The sequence below is a fragment of the Sphaerodactylus townsendi genome, linkage group LG07, assembly GCF_021028975.2.
Source record: "Sphaerodactylus townsendi isolate TG3544 linkage group LG07, MPM_Stown_v2.3, whole genome shotgun sequence".
In the NCBI taxonomy this organism is placed as follows: Eukaryota; Metazoa; Chordata; class Lepidosauria; order Squamata; family Sphaerodactylidae; genus Sphaerodactylus; species Sphaerodactylus townsendi.
Window position 1 is genome coordinate 66765086 of NC_059431.1, and position 27943 is coordinate 66793028.

At 38.7% G+C, this 27943-nt stretch overlaps 1 protein-coding gene across 1 annotated transcript in view; it reads left to right on the forward strand.

Moving 5' to 3' along the window:
• CNTNAP4 (contactin associated protein family member 4) overlaps window positions 1-22479 on the forward strand; it is a 102820-nt gene extending 80341 nt beyond the window's left edge. The window contains exons 12-15 of the mRNA XM_048503965.1: window positions 2131-2218; window positions 7091-7312; window positions 7954-8025; window positions 22352-22479. Of these exons, the coding sequence (XP_048359922.1) occupies window positions 2131-2218; window positions 7091-7312; window positions 7954-8025; window positions 22352-22464 (495 nt within the window). The 3' untranslated portion in view covers window positions 22465-22479. The remainder of the gene's footprint in view (window positions 1-2130; window positions 2219-7090; window positions 7313-7953; window positions 8026-22351) is intronic.
• The last annotated feature ends 5464 nt before the right edge of the window (window positions 22480-27943 follow it).

The following is a 27943-nucleotide window of genomic DNA, read 5'->3' on the forward strand; positions in this document are numbered from 1 at the left end:
TTCTCGGATGGAGGATAATTCTCTGCATTACTGATTGGTAGATATCTCTTGGTTCTAATCACAATTGGCAACCAACAAGCAAATCTTCACTTCTTTCTGAGTCCCAAATTCACTAACATTTTCTGTATATGGGTGTGTGCACATGCATGCATCTCTGCTTGTGTATAAGTACATACATGCTGCAAAACGTTTCAGGATTGTAATGAAGAGGCCAATTAGGGAAAGCAACATTTTATTGGCACCAATATGATGCTCCCATACTTTTTCTTGGTACTTTCCAAAGGTTACAAGTTATGTTTTATAAATTATGCATATGGCTGTGCATACCTGTTACTTATTCTTTTCTCGGGCTTAGCAATTCTTGGCCAAATTAATTGAGCATCAAAAAAATAAGATATTCTGATTTTTAAATATTGAATTTAATTTACCAATTAATGGATATGTGCCAAACGAGCAGCTACATGCTTTGTCATTTATACTGAGGAATTAAAAATATGCAGATGCGATATCAACATATAATTTTGTAATGTTATCAGTTTACATTATGACCTGAAGACAATTTTAAACTGGCTAAATTTGTGCATTAAATGTATGTATATATTTAATTGTTACTTTTAGTGGCATCCCAATTCTTCATTCAGGTGTAGAGAAGAATTATCTGCCCCAGAAAGTAAATTGAAACTCACTAACTTTTCCTTTTGGCATTTAGCATGTTTTGACACATAGGCCTTTTCCGCACATGTGTGGAAACACACCTCCACTGGCATGAAGTATGCCGGTGGAGACTCAGGGACTGTTCGCATGCTTGCATGCGTACAGTCCTGACATCTCCTGCAGCCGGAGGCGGAGCCGCCTCTCGGTGGTCCCTCTCCACTCACTGCCTTGTGCAGCGTCCCTCTGGAGGACTGCAGAGACCTGCCCACACCGCCGGGAAGCCACTGTTTTCTCCGTTCGCTCCACTCACTGTCTTGTGCAGCATCCCTCTGGAGGGCTGCAGGGACTCTGCAGCCCTCTAGAGGGATGCTGCACAAGACGGTGAGTGGAGTGAACGGGGAAAACAGCGGCTTCCCGGCGGTGCGTTTTCATGCTGCCCGGGGAAAGCCAGCCGTAATGCGTCCTGTGCGAACGGTCTCCCAGGGATGGCATTTTTGCCATCCCTGGGACAGTGTATTTGGCCCATGCGGAAAGGGCCACAGTTTAGGACATGAAATCTTAGCGAATTTTTGTTCTAGCACACAAACACCCCCCCCCCCGGCTTTGCTTAAAAGCTTGCCAAACTAGTCAGACAAGTTACCATAATGGGACAGAAATAATGAATATGTATACTACCTTAGCCAGAGATAATTCTGCAAAGCTACCTCCACATCTCTGAAAAGTTTCACATGTGCACTGAAACCTATTATGGAAGGTGCACACATTTTATGACATTTATTATTTTTGGCATTTATTGTACAAGAAAATATAGGTTAATTGTATACATTTTAAAATGAATTTAAATGAATTACTACTTACTTGAGAGGAATTTGCACTTCTACTAAGATTAATAAAAAGATACTATAAAATGCTTGGATGCCTACCTTAATACACAGTTTTCTGAAGGGACTGGAAAACTAGCTTGCATTAACCATATCTAAATGCTGTAGCATTGAATAGATCATATTATGCAAATGCCACAATCGAAAAATATATGGAGCTATGAGCTGGTTGAACATGAACATGGTATCAGCACTTGAAGGCAAGCAATGTATGTAATAACACGGGACTATTGTATCATAGTATTTAATTTTGAAGGTTTTTTTCTGAGAAATGAGATTTTTTATAAAACCTTCATGAGGCTTACAATTATACTGTACTAGCAAATGAATAAGAAGGAACTATCTGCACAGATTATAAGAACTATTTATTGTTTAAACATCAAATCGAACACAATAACTGTGTTCAAAAAGAGGGGTATACCTACGTTTATAAAACAGTCTCATTTTTTGAATGTTGTTTTCTTAAGTAAAATGATGCTATTAAGTATTTTCTTCTTGTTCCCTTGCCTCATTTTGACTCTATCCTTATGCTACTTATTCCCATTGAACTGTCTCCCATTATACTATTTTTATGTCTTGTTGAACAATTGTGAAGGTTAACCAGAACGAAAGGATGAGATTCAGAATGTCTTCAGATATACAGTTCAATGCAATCAAATCCCTTGTACTTGGCAAGATCTTACGTAAGTACATTTCTGCACTCCCCCCTCAAAATTTGAATCATAAATGTCATCACACCATGTAAAAAATCATTCTAATCTTGTTGAAAAACATTTCTTTTTAGCATGTGATTAGGCAGTGAATGTCAATCAAGGTGTAAGCTTCATTTTTGTCAAAGTGCATTGATAATCACTGGTAAGTGCTTCTAGGAAGATGAGCAAGTGGATTCCATTAAAAATAATTTCATACTTATCTTTTCCATTTTGCAATCACACATAATGAAACATGGCATTTTCAATACAGTCTAACAAAGAAAAGGCTAAATCACACTCAAATCATAGGTGAAGACAATGAATTAGTCATTAATCAGTTGCCTAAACTGCAAATGCTCCTTTGAAAAAAAAACAATGCATAACTGAGAATGTCATCACAGAAGGTCTATGTTCAAATGACTTAATCTATTAATGGTGATCAAAGATTTGATTCTGCAAGTCCCAGAAAATCACAATCACATCACATTAGCATGATGTTCTCTTGCAATAAGAACAATCAGAATATATCATGGCTTTTCCTAGTACATATATATTGGAAAAAGATGGATTTATCTTCAAAATGTACATGCTAGACCATAAGTACAAATTAGTTTCTACTAAGTTTATAAACTGTGGAGCAGCTTTAATGTTAATGTTAATAGCTTTAATGTTTAAAGATACGACCACTTTAACGTTAGTAAAAATTCTAAATTTTTGTATGGAGGAGAACTGCACTACTCACACAAGATGCAAGGTGGGAGCTACAGCTGGGTAGGGGAAAGTAATTTTTGAAAAAAACAAATAAAATTATGATAATAGAATAGATTACATTGTTAATGCTACACTAAACATATAATCTTAACAGACTATTTGATGGAAATAATATTAATTTCCATGGAATGGAATATGCTAGATTGAACCAAGATATAGATTTGAGAAAGGCTATTAATGATAGGATGTTTTAGAGATTATGGATTCATAGAGTCATTATAGGTCCAAAGTGACTTGATGGCACTTACACATGCACAGTTAAATTCATTACTATCACTGACATTGACTTACAGAGATAGAGAAGTTTTAAATGTGGACACAATAACTACCCTATGTAAAACACTCTGAGCTTTTTAAACAAGAATGGATAAAATCAAACAATACATTTATTCTAGTCATCTAAATTTCACATAATATTTAATGTTTTGTAGTGCTATGACAGATGTCCCCACACATACACACACTCACACACATTCATACAAACTCTGGCACATTGAAAAATCATTCTGCACTTGACAAAATGAGTCCCCTTCCAGCAGTTTTTCCGTCTTACTCTTACTTCATTCTATGGTAGATATATATATATATAAAAGATATATTTATCTACTGGAAATATATAACTCACAGGTGATTATGTAAGGTAGCATATTTGAATGGGATTGTTTGCACACAGATACTGAGCATTAATAAATAACATTGCTTTAATCTCTGTGTAAAATGTTTGTTCCACTTAGATAATTAGCATACCCTACTGCTCTTTCAGTGGAAGAAGCTCTATGGTATTGTATGCCTGATGGATTTACAGATAATTGTGTTGAATTTGAATGGAAGTAATGCATTGAATAAATGCATTTGATGGCTAAAGAATTTGCAAATCTTAAATTCTGATATTTACTGAAAGTTGAAGTTATATCATTAACGTTTTAAAAAAATTCATTGCCAAATTTTCACTTTTAATATATGATACATAAATTGTTTTGCCCTTTGTGAAACACAAAATATTAGAAAACAAATAGTGCAATCATGAGCAGGGTCATATTCTTTTAAGTCTAACCTCAATGTTTTTCAAAGGTTCAACTCTGCTGATCACTCTACTGAAACAAAAATAAAAGCAATGCATGTATTGTTCATTTTTATAATGGATCAGGTGACAGAGAACCTAAGTCTCAGTATATTAATTCAGTATTATTATTGAATGAGTTTGAACTTGTTAGTGTTATTAGTACATAATTTCAGCAAAACTGGAAACAGCATGCAAACAAAATAGATCAATATAAAAACAGTTTTGCGACTGCAGAAGTCATTCATCTGAGCTATACATAATAGTTTTCAGAAATCCAAGAACTATAACACATGCATAAGCTTTACTCATGCAAGCAAAAAATTAAGGCAGATTTGGGTTCCGTTTTTTAGAACCCCTGCTAGTATTTGTACAGATTGTTCTCATCTCTTCTACGGCAGAGTTCCCTTCCCCTGGGATGGAATTGGCAGTTGCAGTTCCTCTGGGATACAGGCTCCCTAATTCCCCTTCTCCCCTGTTTCCAACTACCAGCTTCTGCGGGATCATTCAGCAACTAGCAGATGCAGTGCAGTGCTCCTTTACCATCTGTGCAGACCACACATGCAGGGTCTGCATTTTTAAAAAAAACTCCATGACTTAGGGCAACAGAGCTGAGGAAGGAAAGTTTTTTCCTCCTTGCCATTTCTGCAATCTGAATATCCACCTTCCAAACTGGTCTTTGTTCCACAGAGGTAAAATGAATAAGTATTATACACATGTATTAGATAATAGCAGCTTCAGATAAATGCTAAGGACAGTGTTAACAATTTATATTTGATCATCTTCAGCTACCCCATAATTATTATTAAATGAAATTAAAGACAATGGGAGATCCAATCCTGGATTTTCCATATCCCATTAGTTTGACTGTTAGAAGTCCTTTTATTTATGTACTTTTCAAGTCCCATGATGAAAATGAAGATTTCTTCTGACAGTATTCATCCTAAGTAGAAGAAGAATGTTTTATTGTAGCACTGAGACATTTACAAGAACACTACTTGTAATCCTTAGTATGTAACTAATGTGTTGTGTCCCACACACCATTTCATAGCATTAAATGCTTTTTTTAAACTGAAAAACAAGATTGGCATGAGCATTATAATAGACCAGAGATCTTTGGGTTAGTGTGATGGTTGCCAGCACCTATAAAAAAGAACCATCAATAGTTACATGTTCCACAACTGAACAGTCCCTTTGCATAGTAAACATATGGCACACAGGTGTCACCTATGACAGCTGTAATGCCAGAAATTTGCTGAAGTCTGTCAAATACTTGAATTCTGAACCCTGTGAAAGCTATTGGTGTATTAAATATTCTGACAGTGGGATACACGCATTAGTGAAATCATTTAGGCACAATCATCTCAAAATTTGAAAAACAAAACAAAAACTATTTGTAATGACAGAAATTGTACCTATTCTTTGCTGTATCTTTTCGTAAAGTTACAACGTCTACTAACGACTCTATAAAAATTGCATCTAAACAAAATTAGTATATTACTGAGAAAGTACCTGTAGTATTTATTTTTTAATATCATTCCATTTTCTTTTTACTGATTGGTATTCCAAAGAGCATGTAATTATGTAGAACTAAAACTGTCTATCCAGCTTTCAGCATAATGCATGTGTTAGTTTGGAATCATGCAAAGACTTACTGATAAAAAAAAAATGCGTCTCACATTTAGCCATAACCTAGCATAATCCTCACTAGACAAGTTAGAATAGAACTCTGAGTGTCATTATCCTGTAGATATGAATAAATTAGCATACAGCTGTTTACTAAAATAATAGCTAGGATTATCATTACCAGGAAGGCATTGGCTCAAAAATATTCTAGAATATTTGCTATACCTGAAATAATAATAATATGATAAGAAATTGATTTGACTTTATGAAATTATGCTTTTTATTATCTTACAAGAAAATGTGCCTCCTGCAGGCTTATCTTTTGTACAGTGCCTCATACATGCTTCATACTTCACAAGCTACAATAACTTTAGGTACAATTTTCCCATAGTTCAAAATGAGAAAAATGCCCCTCTTGTTAAATGGTTTCATGGGAACAGTGTACATTTGATTGACAAAAAAAGAATAGAACTAGCAGTCTATGCAAGCAAAATCATTTTTTCAGTGTGAAATCAGAAGAGATTTGTGATTGATGGAGATAATATTGATAGCCTTTATATAGATGTATGATTAGAATTATTTCCCATGAAAAACTGATCATTATGACAAATAGGATATGTAGTAATTTGAACTACCTGAGTTGAGTTTTATCATACAATCATAGTTGGAAGAGACCCCAACGGCCATCATAAGAACATAAGAACAAGCAAGCTGGATCAGACCAAAGTCCATCTAGTCCAGCTCTCTGCTACTCGTAGTGGCCCACCAGGTGCTTTTGGGAGCTCACAAAGTCCAACATCCAACATCAAGTCCAACATCCTGCAATGCAGAACACAGAATCAAAGCACCCATGACATATGTCCAGCCTCTGTATAAAAACTTCCAAAGAAGGAGACTCCACAACTCTCCACAGCAATGAATTCCACTGTTGAACAGCCCTGACGGTCAGGAAGTTCTTCCTAATGTTTAGGTGGAATCTCTTTTCCTGAACCTTGAATCCATTACTCCATGTCCTAGTCTCTAAGGCAGCAGAAAACAAGCTTGCTCCCTCTTTGACATGGCATCCCTTAAAATATTTAAACATAGCTATCATGTTCCCCTTTAACCTACGCTTCTCCAGATTAAACATCCCTGGCTTATATTTTTGCTTTGAAACTTGCTGTAGCTAGAAAAGCTACATCCCTCAGTAGGCTAAAAGCTATCATTCATAATATTTTAAAAGAAAAAATATAGAATAGTTTGACTGAATTTTCACTAAAGGCAGATAAAAATGGAATATAGTAAATTTGCACATTGCCATAGTTCATAGTCTCTGAGGAATACAGGTTAATTATTCAATTATTCTTCTGTCTCTTTGTTTTGTACATTTGCTGTATGATTAATTGTGTTCTGCTTCTTTTGATTAGTGGAGAATAGCGATGTAGACACAGATACTCTGAAGGCTAGCTCCCAGGGATTTATTGGATGTCTTTCTTCAGTGCAATTCAACCATATTGCTCCTTTGAAGTCTGCACTGTATGATTCCAGCTCGGCTCCAGTTACTATAAAGGGACATTTCACTGAATCCAAATGTGGCACTTTAACAAGCCTTGACTCAACATCAAGTGAAACAACCCATTCATTTGCAGGTAACAACCACATGGCTGTCGTTTGTTCTACTCTCTGTGACAGAATGCACTAAAGGCTCACAATGTGAGGCCGCTTCCGCACAGAGGCGGAAGCGGTCGGATCGGTGTAAGCCATGCTGACCCAACGACGCTGGGACTGTCCGCATGGACGGTCCGGGAACCGGCTGGGATGACAGCGCAGAGCTGCGCCGTCGTCACAGCGACTCACCAGTCCCGCGGCCCTCCGGCACATCGCCGAGAGTGTCGCAGGGCAGGGGGGCGTGTCCCCAGGCCTCAGCGATGCGCCAGAGGGCCAGGGACAAGGTAAGTGAAGGGAGGGAGTGGGGGGGGGAAGCACCTGGAAGCTGCTGCCGTTCGCACGGCAGCGGCTCCCAGCCGGCGTTTCCAGAAAAGTGCGCTTCCAAGCACACTCTGGAAACGCCAGCTTGGCGCCGGTCGGGCGGCGCGGCTGCAGCTGCGCCCCCTGTGCGAATGGCGGCCTGGGGACGGCGTTTTTGCCGTTCCCAGGCCGCCATATTCCGCCCGTGCCCTATAGTGCCCTATAACAAATCTTATACTGTAATTACATACAATATGTGAATTTTAGGGGAACTCTTGTGTCTGCTTGTCTCAGTCATTTTCCTTTTTTGTTTCTGTTACAGATCATTCAGGACCAATAGATGAGGGGAGACCTTTAGCTAATGCACTAACGAATGACTCTGCAATTATTGGAGGTAATTGGGATTATAACAGCCCTGCTGGAACCATTTTAAAATTGATTTTAATCCTGAATCAAAGTGAATGGGTGTATAAGCACCAGTATACATAACTATGCTTTACGAACAAATGCAATTATTTCAATAATCATTGCCACCTGTATTTTTGTCTTATCTTTTTGCCTTTTTATATGTAGTACACTTGGCCACAAATTTTCAGTAACACTTAAGTTGATTCACACATTTGAAAACTTATGTCCTGTAGAGGATTACTGGCCATACCTGCCAGACCCATACCTAATATATATTCAGGCATGATAGTGTTGCCACAAATTTTCAGAAAAGACTGGGTCAGCATGTTATAAAAACTCAGAAGCCATCTTTCTTACACTGAATGCCCTTCAGTGTTTTTAGGAAACATGTATTTTATCACTGAATTGTATTGTTGTTTATTGTTTGTGTAGCAAAGCATAAAAGGTGTTTTAAATACATCCTCACAACAACCTTGCACAATTGACAAGTCTGAATTCTTCCAAGAAACTTCCTAATGCTCTGTGTTTAAAGCAAAGTTCTCAAATCAGATTGACATCACTTCAGAACACATTTCAAGATGTGATCCCCTGGAGCACCAGATAGTCTATGTGACTAATCTAAAAGCAGTAACTAACAGTTAGAAAAAATATTGCCAGAGCACAGCATATAGGGAAAACAATGGCAGGAACAGGATCAAGAAATTATTCTTATTCCACAAATTAATTGGTCTGGGTAAAATATTTATATTGACACAATTTGTTTTAACCTCAGAGTTAAAACAGAAGACATTGCATGGGGTTAAAAAGTAAAACCGAGAATTGCTGAGGATTTTATTTTTTACTTCCTTCTTCAGCTAACTATTTGAGGGAATCTCTGACTATACCCACCAAAAAAACCCCAAGCCAATAATAACTTAGATTTTGAGGAAGGTGTGCCAATTTTTTTTAAAAAAAATCCTGCCTTCTTTTTGCAAAAAATGAAAATGAAACTGCTAAAATGTTTAAGCAATTTTCAATTGCAAGAAGATTTGAAAAACAGATTTTTTAAAGAATGTAGAGTGTCTTGAAGAATTTTTTTTGGCTCATTGACCCTAAAACTTTGTTATAACATGGAGCATATCTGAGAAAGATCCAGGACTGTTGTATACTATACAAGGAAGTAAGGATGTATTAGTAATCCCAGGAAGATTTTGTGTTCTTCAAAGTATTGGACTGGATCCAGTGAGATGATCACAGATTTTCCAAGTGTTTGTCTTTTTCCAGTCATTTTTTCTCATCTGGAAAAGTGTATTCCTGGAGACACTGTTTCTTAAGTCCATCACTATTTCCCAAGACCATGTGAACCTGGGAAATGGCTGTGGGGTGGTGGAGTGGGGACAAGTTCCAGCTGGGAAAGGTGAATCGTGTTCAACTTTTTTGAACCGGGGGATATTTAGGTTGACTGAATACCCCGATATTTTTTTAATAAAGACATTCATTTATTTATTTATTTATTTATTTATTTATTTATTTATTTATCTATCTATTTATCTATCTATCTATCTATTTATTTATTTATTTATTTATATTATTTATATTATTTGGTTTTATATACCGCCCTATCCCCGAAGGCTTTTTACAAGGTACTACGCTGGCAGAAGGGATGGAAAGTAAAGCACTGAATTATTTTTCCATACTGGGAATAACTTTCTGTTAAATACAAGTCATTTACACACTTGTGGTCTTCATTGTGTGGAAGAAGAAAAAGAAGGAGAAGGAGTTTGGATTTATATTTCACCTTTCTCTCCTGTAAGGAGTCTTAGAGCAGCATACAAACTCATTCCCCTTCCTCTCACCACAACAGACACCTTGTGAGGTAGGTGAGGCTGAGAGAGTTCCAAAGAACTGTGACTGGCCCAGGCCATCTAGCAGGTTTCATGTGTTAGGAGTGGGATAAGAGTCTACCACTCTTACCGACTACACATCACCGGAATGTTGTCAAGGGACAACAGCAGGTTGGCTTCCCTGCATTGTACTGCATGATAAAACACAATAAATCTTCCCAACTTGTCTTCTGCAAATCTTTTGTTTTCTGTTTCTACTTCAGACATTTTCAGTGTAATTATTTGATTTGCAAATCCATCAAAAAAGTCAAAGTGCCCTTAATTTTTCCCCTCTTGCTGATGCACGTGTCTGCTTCACAATGAGAGTAAATGTCTACCTAACTCTACCCTTGACTCCCTCATATTGCTGTCAATTCCTTTCCATGTTGTCAGCTTCTTCTTGCTTCTCAAAATGCTAATATTGTGATATCACTATGTCAAGAGTTGGTTTTTGCAAGGAACAGTACAAGCAGGTGCTCTATTTGGCTTCCCCACACCTCTCCCACTCTACCGCCGTCCTCCCCGATGATCAGCAGGGCTTCCTAAAACTTTATTCAAAAAACCCTCTATTTTAAAACAAGCCTCTGTTTTCTCCTGTGGAAGCAGCAGTGGCAGCAGTAGCAGCAGGAGAGAGAGTGGGGGAGGGAGATGTTCCCTTTGCCCACAGCGAACATGTTCTTTTCACACTGGACATGTTCTTTTCACCCACAGCAAGCCAGCCTGCCCTTCCCACTCCTTCACATTGCTGTCCATGCCTTTCTCCTTACCCACTTCCATGTTGTTGTTTCCTTCCTGCTTCTCTAAATACTAATATAAAGATATAAACATTTCAATATAATAGTAACAAAGTGTTGGCTTTTGCAAGGAACAGTATGTGCAGGGTCTCTTTTTAACTCCACTACTCCTCCCACACTGTAGTTCCACCCTCCCTGATGATCACGGAGACTCCTTAAAACATTTTTTAAACAAGCAACTATTTTAAAACAAGCCTCTGTTTTCTCCTGTGGCAGCAGCAGTGGCAGGAGGAAAAAGAGAGAGAGAGAGAGAGAGAGAAGGGGAAGGGAATCTAGCACAAGACCCCCTTTTTCAGCAGCAGCAAATTCCTTTGCCTCTTCCATTTATGTGGTGTCATTTTGGGATGGGTTAGAATACAACATAACTACAATCACAGGTATATTGATATGACTGCAATTTAAGGGACTTTAACAAAGGCCTTTATCTTGCAACTATGGGTGTGATGAAATCTGTACTTTTAAGGAGTTAATGGCCAGAGGTAAGAGAACCAGGAAAAGCAGAGGTCCGTTGAGACTTCAGCAAGCAGCTATGGGGTATCAGAGAAAAGAATGGCTCCTCATGTGTAAACAGAGAAATGCGAGGAGACAACACTACAGCCCCACTGTGCAGCTCAGAGCCCCGAGGTAAGTGTTCCATGTGTAATGAACTTTCTAAGAAACAGTTGAAATTTGCTTTCAGTTGGAATGACATGTTTAGTAATGGAATGGTAGTGCAGGACATCTCACACCTTTCCTGCTTCTTCCAATCATGTGGGTGGAATTGGGGTTCAGATTTTTCAGGGGATTACTGTGTTTACCCCACCCCAGATATGGGGCTTTCTTGGCTCAGTCCTATGGCACCAGAGTGCTCAGTCCAGGTAAAAAAGAAGGAAAGGGGGAATGGCAGATTAGCCTGGATAAACAGAAAGGCATAGGTGGTACATGCAGTAGGTGGTACGTGCATAAAGGGATACAGTGTCAAAAGCATGGAAAGAAGATATACAAATATTTTTTATTATTATTTCTACATAGTATCTGAAGCAGCCAAAGTTCTGACAGATTATTTAAATACAAATACTTATGCTTCAGTGTTTTATCAACACTGATGAATACTACGATGTGATAAACTAGAAGTATAGTCATGAATCTGAGATCCATGAACAAGATTGGGAAGCCTGGTCAGATTCCATTTATTTCCCACTTTTAGGAACCATATTATTTTAAGTCAATTCAGAAAAAATGATGAGAAGTCAAGTATACCTGAATAGTATGTGTTTGGGGACTCAGAGTTCACAAGAGGATTGTTGTTTCTGTGACTAGCATACAAGGCAGTATAAGTCTGTACACTTCAGTGATTATTTTAAAGAGTTACTCCAAGAGGCCCAGATTTTTCTGATGTCATTATTTTCCCTTGGGAATAAGGGTGGAGAAAAAGCATTCTTTTTCTACTGCAAAAGTAGAAAGTACTTTTTCTCTACAGTATAACTCATCCATCTAATTTCCATTGATTTTCTTTTAAGAAGAAGAAAGAACAGAAACCAGATGTATCCTTGATAACCTCCAGTTTACTTGTGAATAAGTTTCCTTCATAAGGCCACTAAAAACGGCACATGTAATTGACATATGTAATGGGGTCGCTTATATTCAAGGTGAGGGAGAGAGATATTAACCCACCACTAGCCACCAACTGTAACGGGACGGGTGGCCTATGATCAAAGAATCCTCTAAACTGACCAGTGGGGTTTCCTTTGCCACCCAAAATATCCCAGCTTGTGTTCAGGGATCTTCTTTTTACTCTGCTGCCACCACAAAAGAGAAGGAACTAGGAGTCCCAAAACTGGCCTGTGGCTGCCAAATATAATAGAGGATCCCACCTCACATTCACTCTTGATCTGAGGGGAATGTCCTTCAGAGTCCCATGTACAAAAATGGAGGGAACTCAAAATTGGCTGGGATTCTAGTCTCTCAGACAGGCACTCTTCCACCTCTCACACAAACGCAGGCTGGCACGAGGGTAACTTGAACACAATGACTGAAATTTATTTTGAAAACAAAAGAAAGGCTTCTTTAACTGGCTCAGAGAGGTACTAACATTTGATGGTTTCAGAGAGGTTCTTTTCACTTAAAAGTTACAGAGCTTCAGTTGTTATTTAGGTTTCACACACATACACAGACACACGCAGGTGTCTCTTCAGAAACGACTTGGCTTTTATACACTTTGCTTTTCCTCACAGACAGACACTGATCCACAACCCACTGAATACACACACACTCAGTTTATGCCCTGTGAGATTCTGGCATACAAAGCCTCCCTCTCACACACTACTCCCAAACTGCCTCTGGAATGGGCTTTTCCCAGACTGGTGTTGTACAGGGGCAGGACAGACTCCTAGGTCTGGTCAGTGTCTACTGACAAGCCTCTGGCTGGCACTTCGCTCTGCACCAAAAAGCCAGTGCCTTCCTTCCTCTCACAAGCTTCCTTCGCTTAAGGAGAGTCACTAGAATCCTGCCAGCTATCTGAGCTGGACCAGAATTCCTTTACACCAGAGACAGAGCGATTAGACTTCACTCCATAGACTCTGCTCTCAACTGAACACGAGCTGTTCTCTTCAGAACTCTCCACAAAGAACTGTCTGACAGGCTTTTTCTGTCTTTTTGTTTATCTAGCAGCGTTTTAGCACCCCCTTACCTTGGCCAGGGGCAACAGTGCCTTCCATCGACCAATCACCTTGCTTTTATTTAAATTAGTGCCTGCTGCCTACTTTTACTGTCACACAGGCCTCTTTAAGCAGGCCTGCTTCACACCAGCCCCTCAGGGTGGGGCAAGTCCATTACAACATACAATGACATTTAGGGCAACAAAACTACAAATTCCCACTGTGGGCTCAGTTTTTGGAACTGGAAGAAAATTAAAAGCATGTTGTGTTAAAATAGGAACTTGTTGACACCTACACAACTTCTGTTGCTGCTGAAATAGTAGTATCTTCCATTCATTAGGCACTTCATTAAGGGTTTATTATCTTCATTAATCACTATCTTAAAGTAACCTGAGCAATATTTGATCAAAACTGTGGAGTGTTTAATTGGTGGGTCATTCCTTGACTTTACATGACTGATAACCAGTGGCGTAGCATCCACGGGATGGGGGGCATGTGATGCCCCAGGCAGAGCAGTGGTGGAGGCGTAGCTGGGCTGTCAAGGTGGTGTGGCATTCTGGGGGCATTTGGGTGGGGGCAGGTGACGCCACAGCAGGGGCGCAGAATGCATGTGCACCCCGGGCTTGGTTTCATCTCACTTTGCCTCTCCTGACAACCCAACCCCAGGGCTGTTAGGCAGCATCCTATGCTCACTCTGTGGAGACAAGAAAAGTATGTAAATGATCTCATGCCAAATTACAAGGATCATAGCAATTGTTCTGAAGCCCATGACATTCCCATTATAGCTCAGTAACCATGCTGCAGTATTTCAACAATGTCTCTGTACAAGGCAAAGATGGAATCAGCCATCCTGTGCACATTTCTGCAGCCATGTCCCCTCCCCCCCCCCCCATGTTAGCACAGTCTTCTTTGTGTAACAGTTTGGACAGTGCAGTAATATGCTGCTGGAATATCTGCAAGTCCCCACCATTTTCTACACGGAACCAATTTACAGCTAAAAACTGTTGAGGGGGGAAGGATTGCTAAAGCAAAGCTGCTTGGAGGGACAGGGTAAACAACTGAAGCTGTAGACATCCTGAGACAGGAGATCCTCCTCTAAAACTTCCTCTATGTGGTGAATTGTCCTTTCAACCCCAGATGAGACTTCTGATAGTGTCTTGAAATGGAGCAAAGGTTCTAAACAAAACGCTATTAGTAATGAGCTGCTAAGTATTTGTTCTTTCCAAAATCTTTCCATCTAAGTGTGTATGAAATCTACCAGCATTGAGTTCTAGTTACCATCCTAACCCCTTTAGAAATGGAAAATTGGAATTGCACTGTCCATCTCAAATACTTTCTTATAAAATAGTAATGAGAAAGCTGAAAAAGCCTTCAAAACAGGGATAAAAGAATTATTCTATCAAGCCTCCTGTTCCATATGATGCAAGGCAAGGGGCTTATTGATTAATTATATAACTTTCAGCAAACTTCTCTTTCAGAGAATAAAATATTATCACGACTTAGATGGTATATAATATGACACCTGTCATATTGTGTGTAACATTTTTGGAACAAACACTTTCAACTACTTCAGATCTTAGTCAGCTTGCCAACTTTTGCTCTGTATGGGTACAGATACCACTTGGGACAAACATATTGAACTCAGATCCCTTAAGTGAGTATATCCAATGACAGGAGTTCACGGTGAACTTGATACATTAACATTAGTTTTAAATTGCTTTGACAATAATGTTGACAGGCTTGTTGCAAAAATCTTTTTTCTGCACTGGAAAATTTTTTTAACAAGACATTGAAAAGCTGCTGTATATCGCAGGAGGATGGGATCCCTATTAAAAGTTCTTGAGACTGAAGAAAAGAATAGGTTAACAGAAATAGTGCACTGAAAACTGAAAAGTTTGTTTCTCATTTGACTGGAGAAACATTTAATATTTAATTAGATATCTTTTAATAATTGAATATTTAATTAAATGCTGCTTATATAAACGCTCTGTAAAAACGTGGATAAAATTGTTATCACAAGAGAGAGCCTTGCTAGATGAGTTCAAAACTCTGTTTAGTACAGCAACCTGTTTCCAGCAGTGATCAAATGCTAAAAACCCTGGTGAAGTGCATGAGAACCTCAGCCTTCCACCCTACAGTTGGGGTATTCAGAAGTGCAGTAGCAGATTCCACTACCCTATAATATGTAGTTGTTGATAGAGCAATCTCACTTTTCACAGCGATCTACCACATTACTTCTTGCAACTCTATGGTAATGTATTATGAAATCTGTAAGGTTATGTATTATGAAAATATTTTTTTAATCTGCTATCACACCTAACAACTTCAAAGTGATCCCAAGATCCAGTATAAATAGAGGAAGAAAAAATGTTCTTTCTAGCAACTTACCTTGTCCACCCCAATTTATTAATTTATTATCATTTTCCCAATGAGATTGTTCATGAAAAATGACCATAACCTTTTAGTCTTGTAAGAAGTATTTTCCAAATATTGATCATTTTGACTATCCATTTCTGCCACATTTTCATCTCTATGGTGTTATTTTTTATGACCAAAATGCTGAAGACTGGGTTGGATTTTGTGAAACAAATAGAAGATGCTGGTGGAAGTGGATTTTTCTTGGGTTACTGTTCTCACAGCACCCTCTCACCACTTCCATAAGTGGAGCCCTCATAATACCACTGGCAGATCATGTGGAAGAGACCCTTTGCATTCACCAACCATTTGCATCACTCTGTCATGGCTCTCTGAAAGCTGATGAGGGAAGATGGGAAAATCTACTTCTAACAGACTTTTTCTGATGCTCCATAGAATCCAATCCAGCATCCAAAATATTGCTGTGGAATTGAATTCTATGAAGACATTGTAGTGGCTCTTTTATTGTATCCACAATGAATTTGCTTTTTCATCCCTGTCAAGCATCATTGAGGTTTGCACTGACCTATCAGCTTGATTCCAAGATCATCAGTCATGTGTGTGTATGACTGTGTATGTGCATTTAGGCTTGGAGAGAAATCCTAAGCAGGCCTACTTGGAACCAAGTCCCATTGTATTCAGTGGGGCTTACTTCCAGAGAAGTATTCATAGGATTGAAGCCTAAATCGAATTAGCTATTCAGTTAATTCAGTTTTGAGCCATTAAAACTGAATTATTTTACAACTTCACCTTGCAGTGAAAACCAATGTAAAGGCCAACACTGAATTCATTGAGGTTATTTTCTACAGTACTTCTTCCACATCTTTGTAATCTGATAGCCCATGTATCTTCCAAGTTCTGATATATGTTTTTATAGTTTAAGATATTTTGTTTAATATCTTTAACAATATTGCCTTTGAATTTCTCATTCACTTTCTTTACAATCAATTTACATTTGCCTGCATTAGTGCTTTTTTTTTTAATTTGGGCAGCTCTGTGTGTGTGTAGATTTTAAGTCTTCATCAAATTCTGCTTATTGGCCATGCTTCTCTCCTCTTAGACTTCTACATTTGTTAAATATATGATATATATTTTCTCTGCACTTCTCTTCCAGTGGTTTTGAATTAAGAGTCACCAAAGAAAGTTGAAACAAGGTGGGGTGATAATTTCTTATTAAGTATTCCCCTAACATTTAAGAAGTTTCCTCTCTAGAATTATGTTGACTTCTTGGGAAATTTTCTACTTAAGTAGCATTTAAATTGATTGCACCATGCTCACTGATCCTACTCAGTTCAACATCAGTTTTATTTCACATCAGATCATGGGTAGTATCACTTAGGATTAAATTAAGGATCACCTCCACTCTAATTGCCTCCTTTAATTACTGCTCTAAGACACTAACTCTGGATATTTTGTTTCTTTAATACAATTTGAATGTTCATTCACTCAGTTAATGTGCAAATTGTGGAGTCACCATTACAATGCTATGCTTTGGCTTTCTCTGATTTCTTGCTTTGTCAAGCTCATCATATACGGGGCAGAAAGGTGATAGATTCCATATCCTAAATTGTTTTAAGAGCCTTGAATTTCAAACCAGAGTGATTCTATGAATATGCTATAAGCATCACTAATAATACACAAGTAATACAAATTTCCACTGCTCATAATGCCCAGATATTTTAGGGATTCTCCTAATTCTTAAATTATTACTTTTAGAAAGGAATATAGTTCGTATTTCTATGTATTCATCACAATGGGCAGCTGACCATAACTGACCGTTGGCACTATCTGAAATTATTTAACACAAGACTACCTTAAGAATTAAGTGATCCCTTTCTGAATTCCTGTTTATTTTAGCTGACTAAAGCATCTGGTAAATGGGAATATAATTTCCATCAATATCAGAAGTCAGACATGTGAAATTCTGTTAATTATTGCACCTTTAATTGGAGGGCTTCATTAATTTACTGAACAATATATTATCTTGGTTTTGCTGAAAAGCATGAGTGATTAATATCAACAGGGTGAATTCATGTATTTCGGGTAGTACATGTAGGGGCAGCACATGCATCATGTAAATATGCAACATTTACAAAACTTAAAGTGATGTCCTTGTTTATGTTTTAAATCCTTCCTCAACAATATCTGTCAACCAATTGAAAATTTCAATTTCAAAACAATCAACTATTTAACAGCCCTTCGAACTATTTTCATTCTAGTTCTGCCCAGTTTCCATGACCCTTACTTTGCAAGGAGCTGGTAAAATCAGGTTGTTGTTTTTGCTTTTGGGAGGAAGTCTGGAAGGAAACTGTAGTACTTTAGCAGCAGGTATAATTCTTTACTAACCACTTTAAAAATTAAATGCTTCATCCATTAGAGCTGATGTAATTGCCTCCTCACCTATGACAAAAGCTATGCTACTGGGTGATAAATGATCTATAATATTAGTGTGGGAATGTAGCCTGTCATGGTGCATTGTACCCTGACACAAGCGCTCTCTCTCTCTCTCTCTCTCTCTCTCTCTCTCTCTCTCTCTCTCTCTCTCTCTCTCACTCTCTCTCACACACACACACACACACACACGAACAACAGTTCCCAAACAGGAGTGCAGGAATGTGTATTACAAATGTGTTACAAATTCTTTGCAATCTCAGTTAAAACATTTGCTAAATTCTGAACTTTTATTAAGATTTCCATTGTATCAGTAGCAGTTTGCAAGCAAATTACAATATGAACAGAACACAAATCACTAGTTTCAAATATTCTATTCTTTGGGCTCTCTGCTTTGTATGTTATATACTGAAAACTCCAACATAGTCAATCCTGTCCTACTCTTTCTACACCTTTCATCTTGGTGTCATTTTCACTTGATGTCATAGTTCCATCATTTTGTCATTAGTGTTTCTGCTATATCATGGAGACACATAGAATCCCTACTACAAATTCAGTTCTTCCTAGGACTCTGTGATCCCTTCAGCATCCCTCGGTTTGTTTTGAATGTTCATTGAAAAGTTTGCCCTATACCCACTTTTAGAATCTGAAACATTTGCACCATTGTACAATGTAAGGGGAGAGGTCACTGCAAATAAAATGTTTCCCTAGCTTTCTGTGCTTTCTTCTACATGTCAATTTAAAAGATGCATTTCAGTCTTCTACTATTAAGTTGCTGCAGTCCATCGGTTTACAGTGCTGTTCAGGTGGAACCAGTTCTTTTGTAATGTGCAAGCAACTGTGCACTAGCCTCCTATGTCATAATTCTCATATCTGCCATATGAAAATGAGGGTACCTTGACAGTTCCTGAGCTAAGCACATCTCATGTAAGCCCTCATTCCAAAATCTCTAAGGTGATCCCCCAAAGATGGGAAAAATGGGCACAGACTGCTTCCAACCCCAAAATGGATCTGACCCCATGCTAATACTGTCAAAGAGGCACCCACCTAGCTTCTCCACTTTTCCCTACAGCTAGAGTCCATGCTGAATACTATGCATCGGATACCTTGATTCCACTCCAAAAGTGTACCCCATCTGATTGGAATGATGCATCATGTCAGAAAGAAACATCCAGGTGACTGATGGCCACCCAGAGCCTCAACCACCTTTCCCACCATGCAAGTAATCTTCTTCCTGACGACTTTCTCTGGGCTGGCTGCCCTATGCCATGAATTCCTTTCAAGCCAGTTGAACCTAGGGGAAACTGTGGTGAGGGAACCTGGCTTGAAAGTCAATCACAAGCTGCCAAGTTTAATCAAGGCCTGTGGTGGATCCAAGATTGTTCTCACCCAATTGTATTTTTTGGTCCTTCTTGATAAATAAAGCAAAAAACCATAGGCACTGGTATCTTCCATCACATTCCCATAAACCAGTCCACATAAGCTGCAGTGAGCTCTCTAATCCCAAGTGCTGTCCTCAGCTAAATGACACAGTGTGGATTCCTGCCCAGTGGATGATACTATGCATACAAATCCAAACCAACTTCCAACAGGTACTGAAACTAGAGTGAGACATAGCAGCCAAGCTTTGCTATGGATGAATATAGGCTTTGTACATGGTTGACTTTCAAATGTTGATATGTATGTGCAATGGCTGAAGCCCCAGGTTGGTGTCAGTGGTAGATGCCCAGTCTGAAAAAAGTGGGCCCAAAAGTCCTCCAGGGGGATCATTAGCAAGGCCAAGGCAGACCTGAGAACCCCAGTGAATTGGTGTCTGGTGACTGGAAAACCATAAGCATGGATCAGAAAAACTCCAAGGTAGGATAGTGAAATTTCCAGAAAAGTCAAAGCAGCCCAAAACCATACAAGAGGTGCAAACATGTCCCTCAGCCCCTCTGATCTGTTTTGGATTTTCTGGTGAACAGGCAAAACCCGAAAAGCCCTGGACAAACAAGACCTGTAGGCCTAGGGCCTGACTGAACACTCCCTCTTTTGAGCCAACTACCAGCTTCCCAATTCTGAACACTCCAAAGAAGGCCAAAGTAAAAGCAGTTTCCATCAGCAAGGCCTCAAATGGTGACCCAGATATTTGGGTTAGCCACCCATTATAGAACCAGTCCTAGACATCAAATGTGATAGGTCTGTGGAGATCAGGTGCCCACAGGACAGCCTCTTCCAAATGGCCTGCTGGGTAATGAAAGAAAATGCATGGAGTTGGAAAAAACCATAGGTGTGGAGGAATTGCCATTATTTGCTCAGTCAAAGCTATGAAGTTTGTGAGAGTTTGGTGCAGCAGTTCTCAAAAAAATTCCCTGTCTTAGTTTTCCCCGTGCTTCCCACTTGGCACTAACAGTTAAGTGAAGGTCCACGGACCAGCTGCATGAGGTTTCTCTTACATTGGAATGTTTTGCACCCAATAAGAATGATGAGTCATACTACCTACTTGCGTTAATGGGTGACATATAGATCACCTGGGGTAATGGTCTTCTATAACTGCCTCTTCAGGATGACTTCAATTTCACTTCCTTCTTTTCTAATTGTAGCTGTTAATTGCAACTATGCTGTTTGGTGTTTAGAACTTTTATAAGATTTATTGCTTGCTTATGGACTCCAATGTATGTATTTTGGGATGTGTTTTATGTCTTGGTTTTAATTGTTGACCCTTCATGGACTGATTGTTTGCCAGTATTTTTTGGTTTTATTAAAAGGAACTTTGTAGTTGATAAACCCATCAAAAGATATTTTAAGAGGGTTTTCTGTCTCCTAGTTGTGAGTATTCTCAAGGTCCCTGACCCACACCAGAGGAGAGAAGTTATCTCTTCCTCTGCAATAGGCCACTACTGAATTTTTAAAAAAATCATATGCCCCATCGTGGTCCTGGAAGTGATGCCCTGCTCTCATATTGAGGTCAGGTACTAAGGAGCATAGTCTCCAATACAGAGCCAAGTGCTGGGATCTTCCATTTGTTATGTAAAGGACCAAAAGCTCACTGCTGCTGAGGGAATAGAAATGGAAGGTGAATGAAGCAATGGAGTTAAATACTCAGGCATTATGGAGGAGCTCCCAAGACCCAGAGCTCATCTGGGAAAGGAGTTTGAGTAGTAGTTCACCTCGGTCACCAAACTTCAGAACTTCTCCTCTTGAAAGCAATTGGAAGGCATCCACGATGCTGTTATCAACACCTGTTAACATGCTGTACTGAGAACATAGTATTAACTGCCAAAAAAAACCAGGAGCAATCTACACATGAAGCATGATCCCCTTCAGATCAGGACATATGCTTATTGATGACCCATAACATGGCTTACTTGTCACCCAGAACTAGACCCTTCTATTGCAAAAGTGCTCACACCTGAAGTATACAATCAATATGAGGAACAGCTCTAAAACTGTAAAGGCTGCATGAGATGCTGAAGTCCACAGCCCTGACCTAAGCCCTACCAAACAGGGGCTTTTGGTTGTCGCCACCTGGGCTGCCTGTCATCCTGCACTGCACTGCCTTGATATCTCTGCTGGTACTTGGTCCTTGTCTTGATGCTGGTTCCCTTTGTCTCTTGCACCAAGTATGTTTGTGGCCCCAAGCCATGGATCTCTTCCCTCGGGGATGAGTTCCTGCCTCTTGAAAAACAGTTAGGCCAATTGTTGTGTAGCAAGAGACAGTATTCTGACCAGGTGAGCTGGATGGACAGCCCCTCTAGTGAGGTTCTCTGGGCAGGACCCCATCCCCTGGCACAGCCAGAATGAGCCTGAATGGCCAGGAGTCCAGAAAGAGGTCAGGCAGGGAGGCAAATCCATGCATTTGGGGAGGTTTTCCCATCTGTTATTCAGCTATGCTGCCAGGTCCAGAAAGGCCACCCAGCATCATGTCCTTCATCCCCTCCACAGAGACCATAGAACAGTTCCCAGGTGAGTCTGGAACCCATTAACTTCTCTGAAGGAATCGTCCAGTTATTATAAGGCAAATATTACTCAGGTGACATAGTTAAATTAGTAGATGAGAAACCCTGATTTAAACTCATGCTAGAGCCATGAATTTCACTATATGGTCTTGGACAAGTTTACTTTTTCATTTTAGTTCACAGGGTTATGTGACTGAAAACATTCTGAAGCATGTTGTATGCTGTTATTATTGGTGTCACAGAACTGTTCACTTTTTAATCTTTTCTCTTCCTCAGGTGTCATAGCCGTTGTGATATTCATTCTGCTTTGCATTGCTGCCATAGCTGTACGGATTTATAGAAAGAAAAGTGTCTATAAAAAAAAGGAGGTGAAAAGGATCAGAAAATGAGAGTTGTGCTGAGACAGCTCTGAAAAGTGAGCTCAGCGTGCAACATACAGTCAATGAAAATCAAAGTACTTCTTCTGATTTGCTTTTTTGGCTTTGTTTAATAATAATGTGATGGACTGACTCACTTGCTAAGCCTGGGTCTCTTGATGGACAAAAAAATGAACCAATAAAAGCTGTTGCACTTGAAGAACATAAAAAAAATGGATTTTAAACCTGTTAAAATTGCATATGTTGACTGCTATAGGAGGCCTCTTTAAATGACATGCATTTCTTACCTATTATAACATAAATGCATTTTATGTATCAGTGACTTAGATATTGTAACCAATTTCATTGTTGGTAGTTTCCGACTGTTCTGCTGTGACTTTCTTAGGTGGAAGTTTAATGTGCAAACTGAACGTGAGTTTTGATGGCGGAGGGAATAATAACACAGTGAAGTTGCTCTGGCCAATTCCCTTTTCAGTTGTTCTCTTCAGAAATCTATCCAGGAATTTTGTTCAAGACAAATGGCAGGTTGTAATGCTGTGTGCTGAACACTTGAACCATGATTCAATACACCATTAAGCATGCTCTAAAATTTTTTGGAATCAAGAGATTTTGGAATGCTTACTTATGCTGAACTGGAGCTCTGTGATGCTCCTAGGTAATCCATTCAATAATTATTTGCTGAAAATGTTATTTTTCTCACTTACTGTTGGCTAGTTTAAATGTTTAGAGCTTTTTAAAAAAAAATCAGCCTCATTTTAACAATTTTTTTACCTTTACCCTACAAGATAACCCACCTGTATTTCTCTGTGATGTCTAGCATGGTGGAGTGGTTAACAGTGATGGACTCTAATCTGGAGTATTGGGTTTGATTCCCCAGTCCTCCACATGAGTGGCAAACTCTTATCTGGTGCACTGGATTTCCCCACTCTTACATTCCTGCTGGGTGACCTTGATCTAGTCTTTGGAACTCTCAACTCCCACCTGCCTCACAAGGGGTCCATTGTGGGGAGAGGAAGGTAAGGAGTTTTAAGCCAGTTTGACTCTTCTTACAGGGAAGAGAAAGATGGAGGATAATCCTGAAGTCTTCTTTTTTAAGCTGATGCACAACACATAAATTGTTCTATAGACTCAATCCCTGGCAGATTAGATCTAAATTATAGTTTTGCTATGTTAAGTGATGGTGCAGTAGCTAAATTGTATGTACCATCTTCATAATATTGCCGGCATATTGATAGTAGCTGATATGAAAGTTGCATGTATGTTTTTATACATGAAAACCAAAATCACAAAAGGCAAAGATTTCAATATGACTGAAATCCCCCACTATCTGATCACCATGTAGAAAGGATATCAGGCTGTTTGGACACTTAGTCACACAATGCATTGGCACTGTTGGAACTCCTCCCTGGGACAAGATTCCCACACTGCTGCAGTGTCTGCCTGGATATCAATACCATCCTGTAGTCTTTTCCATTATTCCTCCCAACTAGGACAACTTGGTGGGAGGGGATTAAGCAGTTGGTTGCTCACATATGGTGTGAGTATTTGGGAGTATTTACCATAAGCAGCATTACCATAAGCAGCATTTTTCAACATTAAGCAATCACTTTGGATTTGGGTTGGGTAAGTATATCTTTTTCTTGTGTGCTGTTTTCCCCATCTTCACATAATATCTTGAATCCTGCATCTAAAGCTTTGTCTATTTAGTTGAAATAAATACATGAACTACAGTCCCTTGATGCTACTTCCTTGGTTGACATTCCCATATTCCTGAGCTCTTGTGATTATCCAGTGCATTATTCCTAATAGAACCTTCTTTCTCTTTTTCCTGTGTGTGGTGTATTCCCCTTTTCCCCCTTTTTTTAGTTTTTTTCAGCTCTGTTTCCCCCTTCAGATTGTTAGCCACCCCCCCCCCCGCCGCTGCTGTCTTTATAGGCCCTCCGTGCTTCTCAGCCTTCTGTGTTTTTCTGTCTCCAACTCCTACCTTCCTTTCTTCTGCACTTTCATTCCTTCAGGGCCTTTCCATCACTCTGTTCCTGATACACAGTTCTGCTTGATCAATGCTCCTGCCCACATCTACCTTTTCTGAGGTGTATAATGCTCCTCTAGCCACTATATCTTACATAAGGATTTATCTCCCAACCTAACTAATTTTTTTACTACCTTTACAGAGGCTTCTCCGATTCCCAGTGATATATCACTGACAACATCTGTAATATTTTGATATCACAGCAACTCAGCTGAGTGGAGTGGGGTGGGGGCAGGGAGACCATAGCCAACAGACTTCTAACAGCCAGTTTATACTGCAGTAAATGTGTTACAGTGCTTTCCTATGCATGTTTCTTCAGAAGCCCCTCTTTATTCAATAGGACGTATGATCAGATAAATGTACATAGGACTGCAGCCTTCATTGTTCAAGACCTTTATTGTTCATGCTCTATAAGACTTAACATAGGTAGCACTCTACATATGGAAGATGGAATTCCTGCTAAAATTGATTGGCTTCAGAAGAATCAAATAGTATTGTCAAGAATTATCAACTGTAAAATCATAACCAATAGCTGAGTTAATTTTTAGAATGTTTTAGTTGTGAAATCTGATATTTTTATTAAGAACCTGCTGCACGTCTTTCAGTTGCATTTGATCATGTAAAGCACTTTGTATCTGATCTAATTCTTTTTCCATATGCTAACAAACTAATGAACACTGAAAGCACTGTGCCAGTTCCATTCATTTAAATGATTTGTTTCTTCTCATCATCACTAAAGCATAATCATTTACTTTTACTTTATTGTATTGTGCTAAATCAGTAACACCTCTTGGGGGAGGATGCCTCTATCATTAAAAAGAACAGTGGACATTGATGCTCATTAGGAAGCTGACTGATGATCTTTTCCATAAAATTGTTATCAAATCATACCCAGTCAATACAACTAAGAACTGGGGCAAGCTGGACATCTGTCGTTAATTTGTTACATTTTTCTATTTACTCAAGTTTGTGAAATTCATGCCAATTTTTGTTTTATTTATTTTTTTATTTGATTTTGTATGTCCTGAGGAATGATGAAGTGTCTTCTGAGTGCTTTTCAAACTATCTAAAGGGATATAGTAATTCAGAAAGGTTCTTCATTCATTTTACATTATATATGTGAAAAAAGGAATAATTGATAATTACATCACACATCTGGGGGGAGGCCTTTATATTTTGCTGGAAGGAATTTGGAAGATATTGTTTGGTTGAAAGATTATTTGTCTATAGATGTATAGTGTAAGATAATTTCTTACAGGGAGCTGATGCCCATTTTTAATTTGCAACAAGTGTCCATAAACACATAAACATACACATGTATGCAAATGTGAGAGAACAGTCCTAAAATATGGACATATTTAGATGGGCCCAGGCAAATCTAGAAGTGCCTGTTTCTTTGGGAATATATTAATGCAAAGACTGTAAATATTGTTGTTCTCCATTGACCCAGGGAAACTCAGACATGCCTGACAGGGCCCTTCTATAAGTATCCTGTCAAATGGTGACATCTGTCACAAACATCAGTTTGTCTTATCACTGGTCTTAGTTTTTGTTTTTATTGGAAAGGGGTAATCCCACATGTGTCCATTTGTAAGATGAGCTCAATTTATTATAAGTTTTTCTGTAAGACACATTCAAATGCAAAAGTGGCAAAGGAGCAATTGTTCCAGTTTGCTGGTTTCTTTGCAGCCAAGTTCTCAGCTAGTAAACCTGTATCTGGGCCATTCTACTTCATATTGCAGTTGGAATGGAGAGGTGCCGCTACATGATTGAAAGCTCCACTGTGCAAATAAAACTGGAATGTCACAAAATCAGGATTCTATCTTAGCCCCTTCTTTACCATGCTAATTCTACAGGTGGAGAGAACTGTTTTGTAAGGATATGTATTCAGTTATATAAGTTCAGTTATATGCATTCAGTTATATATATATAGTTACAAAAAGAAACTCAATACACTTTTATACCTGAGCACATTAGGATTGCTTTGATGTAGGATTTTATCAAAGTGCGTATACACATTGGTAATGTAGAGGAATGGGAGATATACAGCAAAGCACACATGCACAGCATGCATACACAATTCAAAAATAAAATCTCAAATAAGGATTTGAAATAGTTCCAATTTGGAAACAAGGCCTGGTAATTTAGATATTCAAAATCCAGTTATATATTTGGATAAGAAGTTCAGAAACATCTCCAGAAATAGCACAGATCACATACAGGTTTACCACCTCTGGGAACTGGTGCCATGATATGGTAGTTTTGAATTGTACTGACCCATCATATGCCATTGCTGTTCTTCCCTGAATCCTTTTGCTCCAGTTTGTAACTTGTCACCTCCCTGTTAATAAACAATCAATTTGTAAAACAAAGTAGGAAAATGTTTTTTTAAAAAAACCTTGTATTAAAATGTGAGGGAAAATATGATTTCTTCCTTTTAACAGTAAAAAAAAATGTAGATTACTACATGTTATACTGCTAAGTGTTTTCTTTTCTAAACTTAAGCTAGTTTAAGCTGAATTAGTATGGCTTTACATAATCAAAATTATTTCCCAAACAAAGTGGAAACCAAGGAAAACAATCAATTTATAAGTGGTTTGGGAAAATGTGAACTTTTAAGAATGGGAAAATTCTATTTACCAGGATTCCTCCTATTTTGTATGCTGTCAGGTTCAGATGTCTTGAATGCCAGGGATAGTGATGGGAGGGGTGATGAGTTCTTCTTTAGCATGAATTACAATCTGAACTGGAAAACAATTACATACATGTAATCTCTGCTGGTTATGCTGCAGTCTAATGTCAGTTTTCTTTTCCATTCTGCAACAGATGTTCATTTGGCAAGACTAAGTTTGATGTTTGTTAGTAGTTTCTTCATGTTTTCTCCAACATCAAAGTTGTTTAAAATCTGTTTGAGACTCCACTTCACTTTACATGTAGAATCCTGAATTTTTTCATCAACTAAATCACCTGCCCCGTTTAAATTCTATCACATATTCCACCCCTTCCCTCCCACTTTTCCATTCTTTTCCCTGACCCAGTACTCTTGAAAACTTTTTTTAATGTTGATGAACATTTGTGCTAATGAATTAAGGATGTGTGGATGCGAATTACTTGGGATCAGGGAAACATTAGTACTTTGAAACAAGAGGTTGATTTATTGGACAAATCTGAGCTCTGGAACCTCTTGGCAACTTAAATAAATGACAGTTTCAGATGGATTTTTTGGTGGGGGCTGCTGGTCTCTGCTCTTGAGAAGATAAATTGCTTGGGGGATCCTCTATTTGGGAGACTGGAACCACTTACTCGTTTTTCTTGGCAGTTCAAGACATGCAGATTGATCCAAAACATGTTTTCTTGAAAGTGGAATACCGCCCCCAGGTTTGGAAATATGCATAAGTCCACCATCCTAATGATGTAAGGTCTCAGGAGTGAATATTCTTGCCCTCAGTGGGACTTACTTTA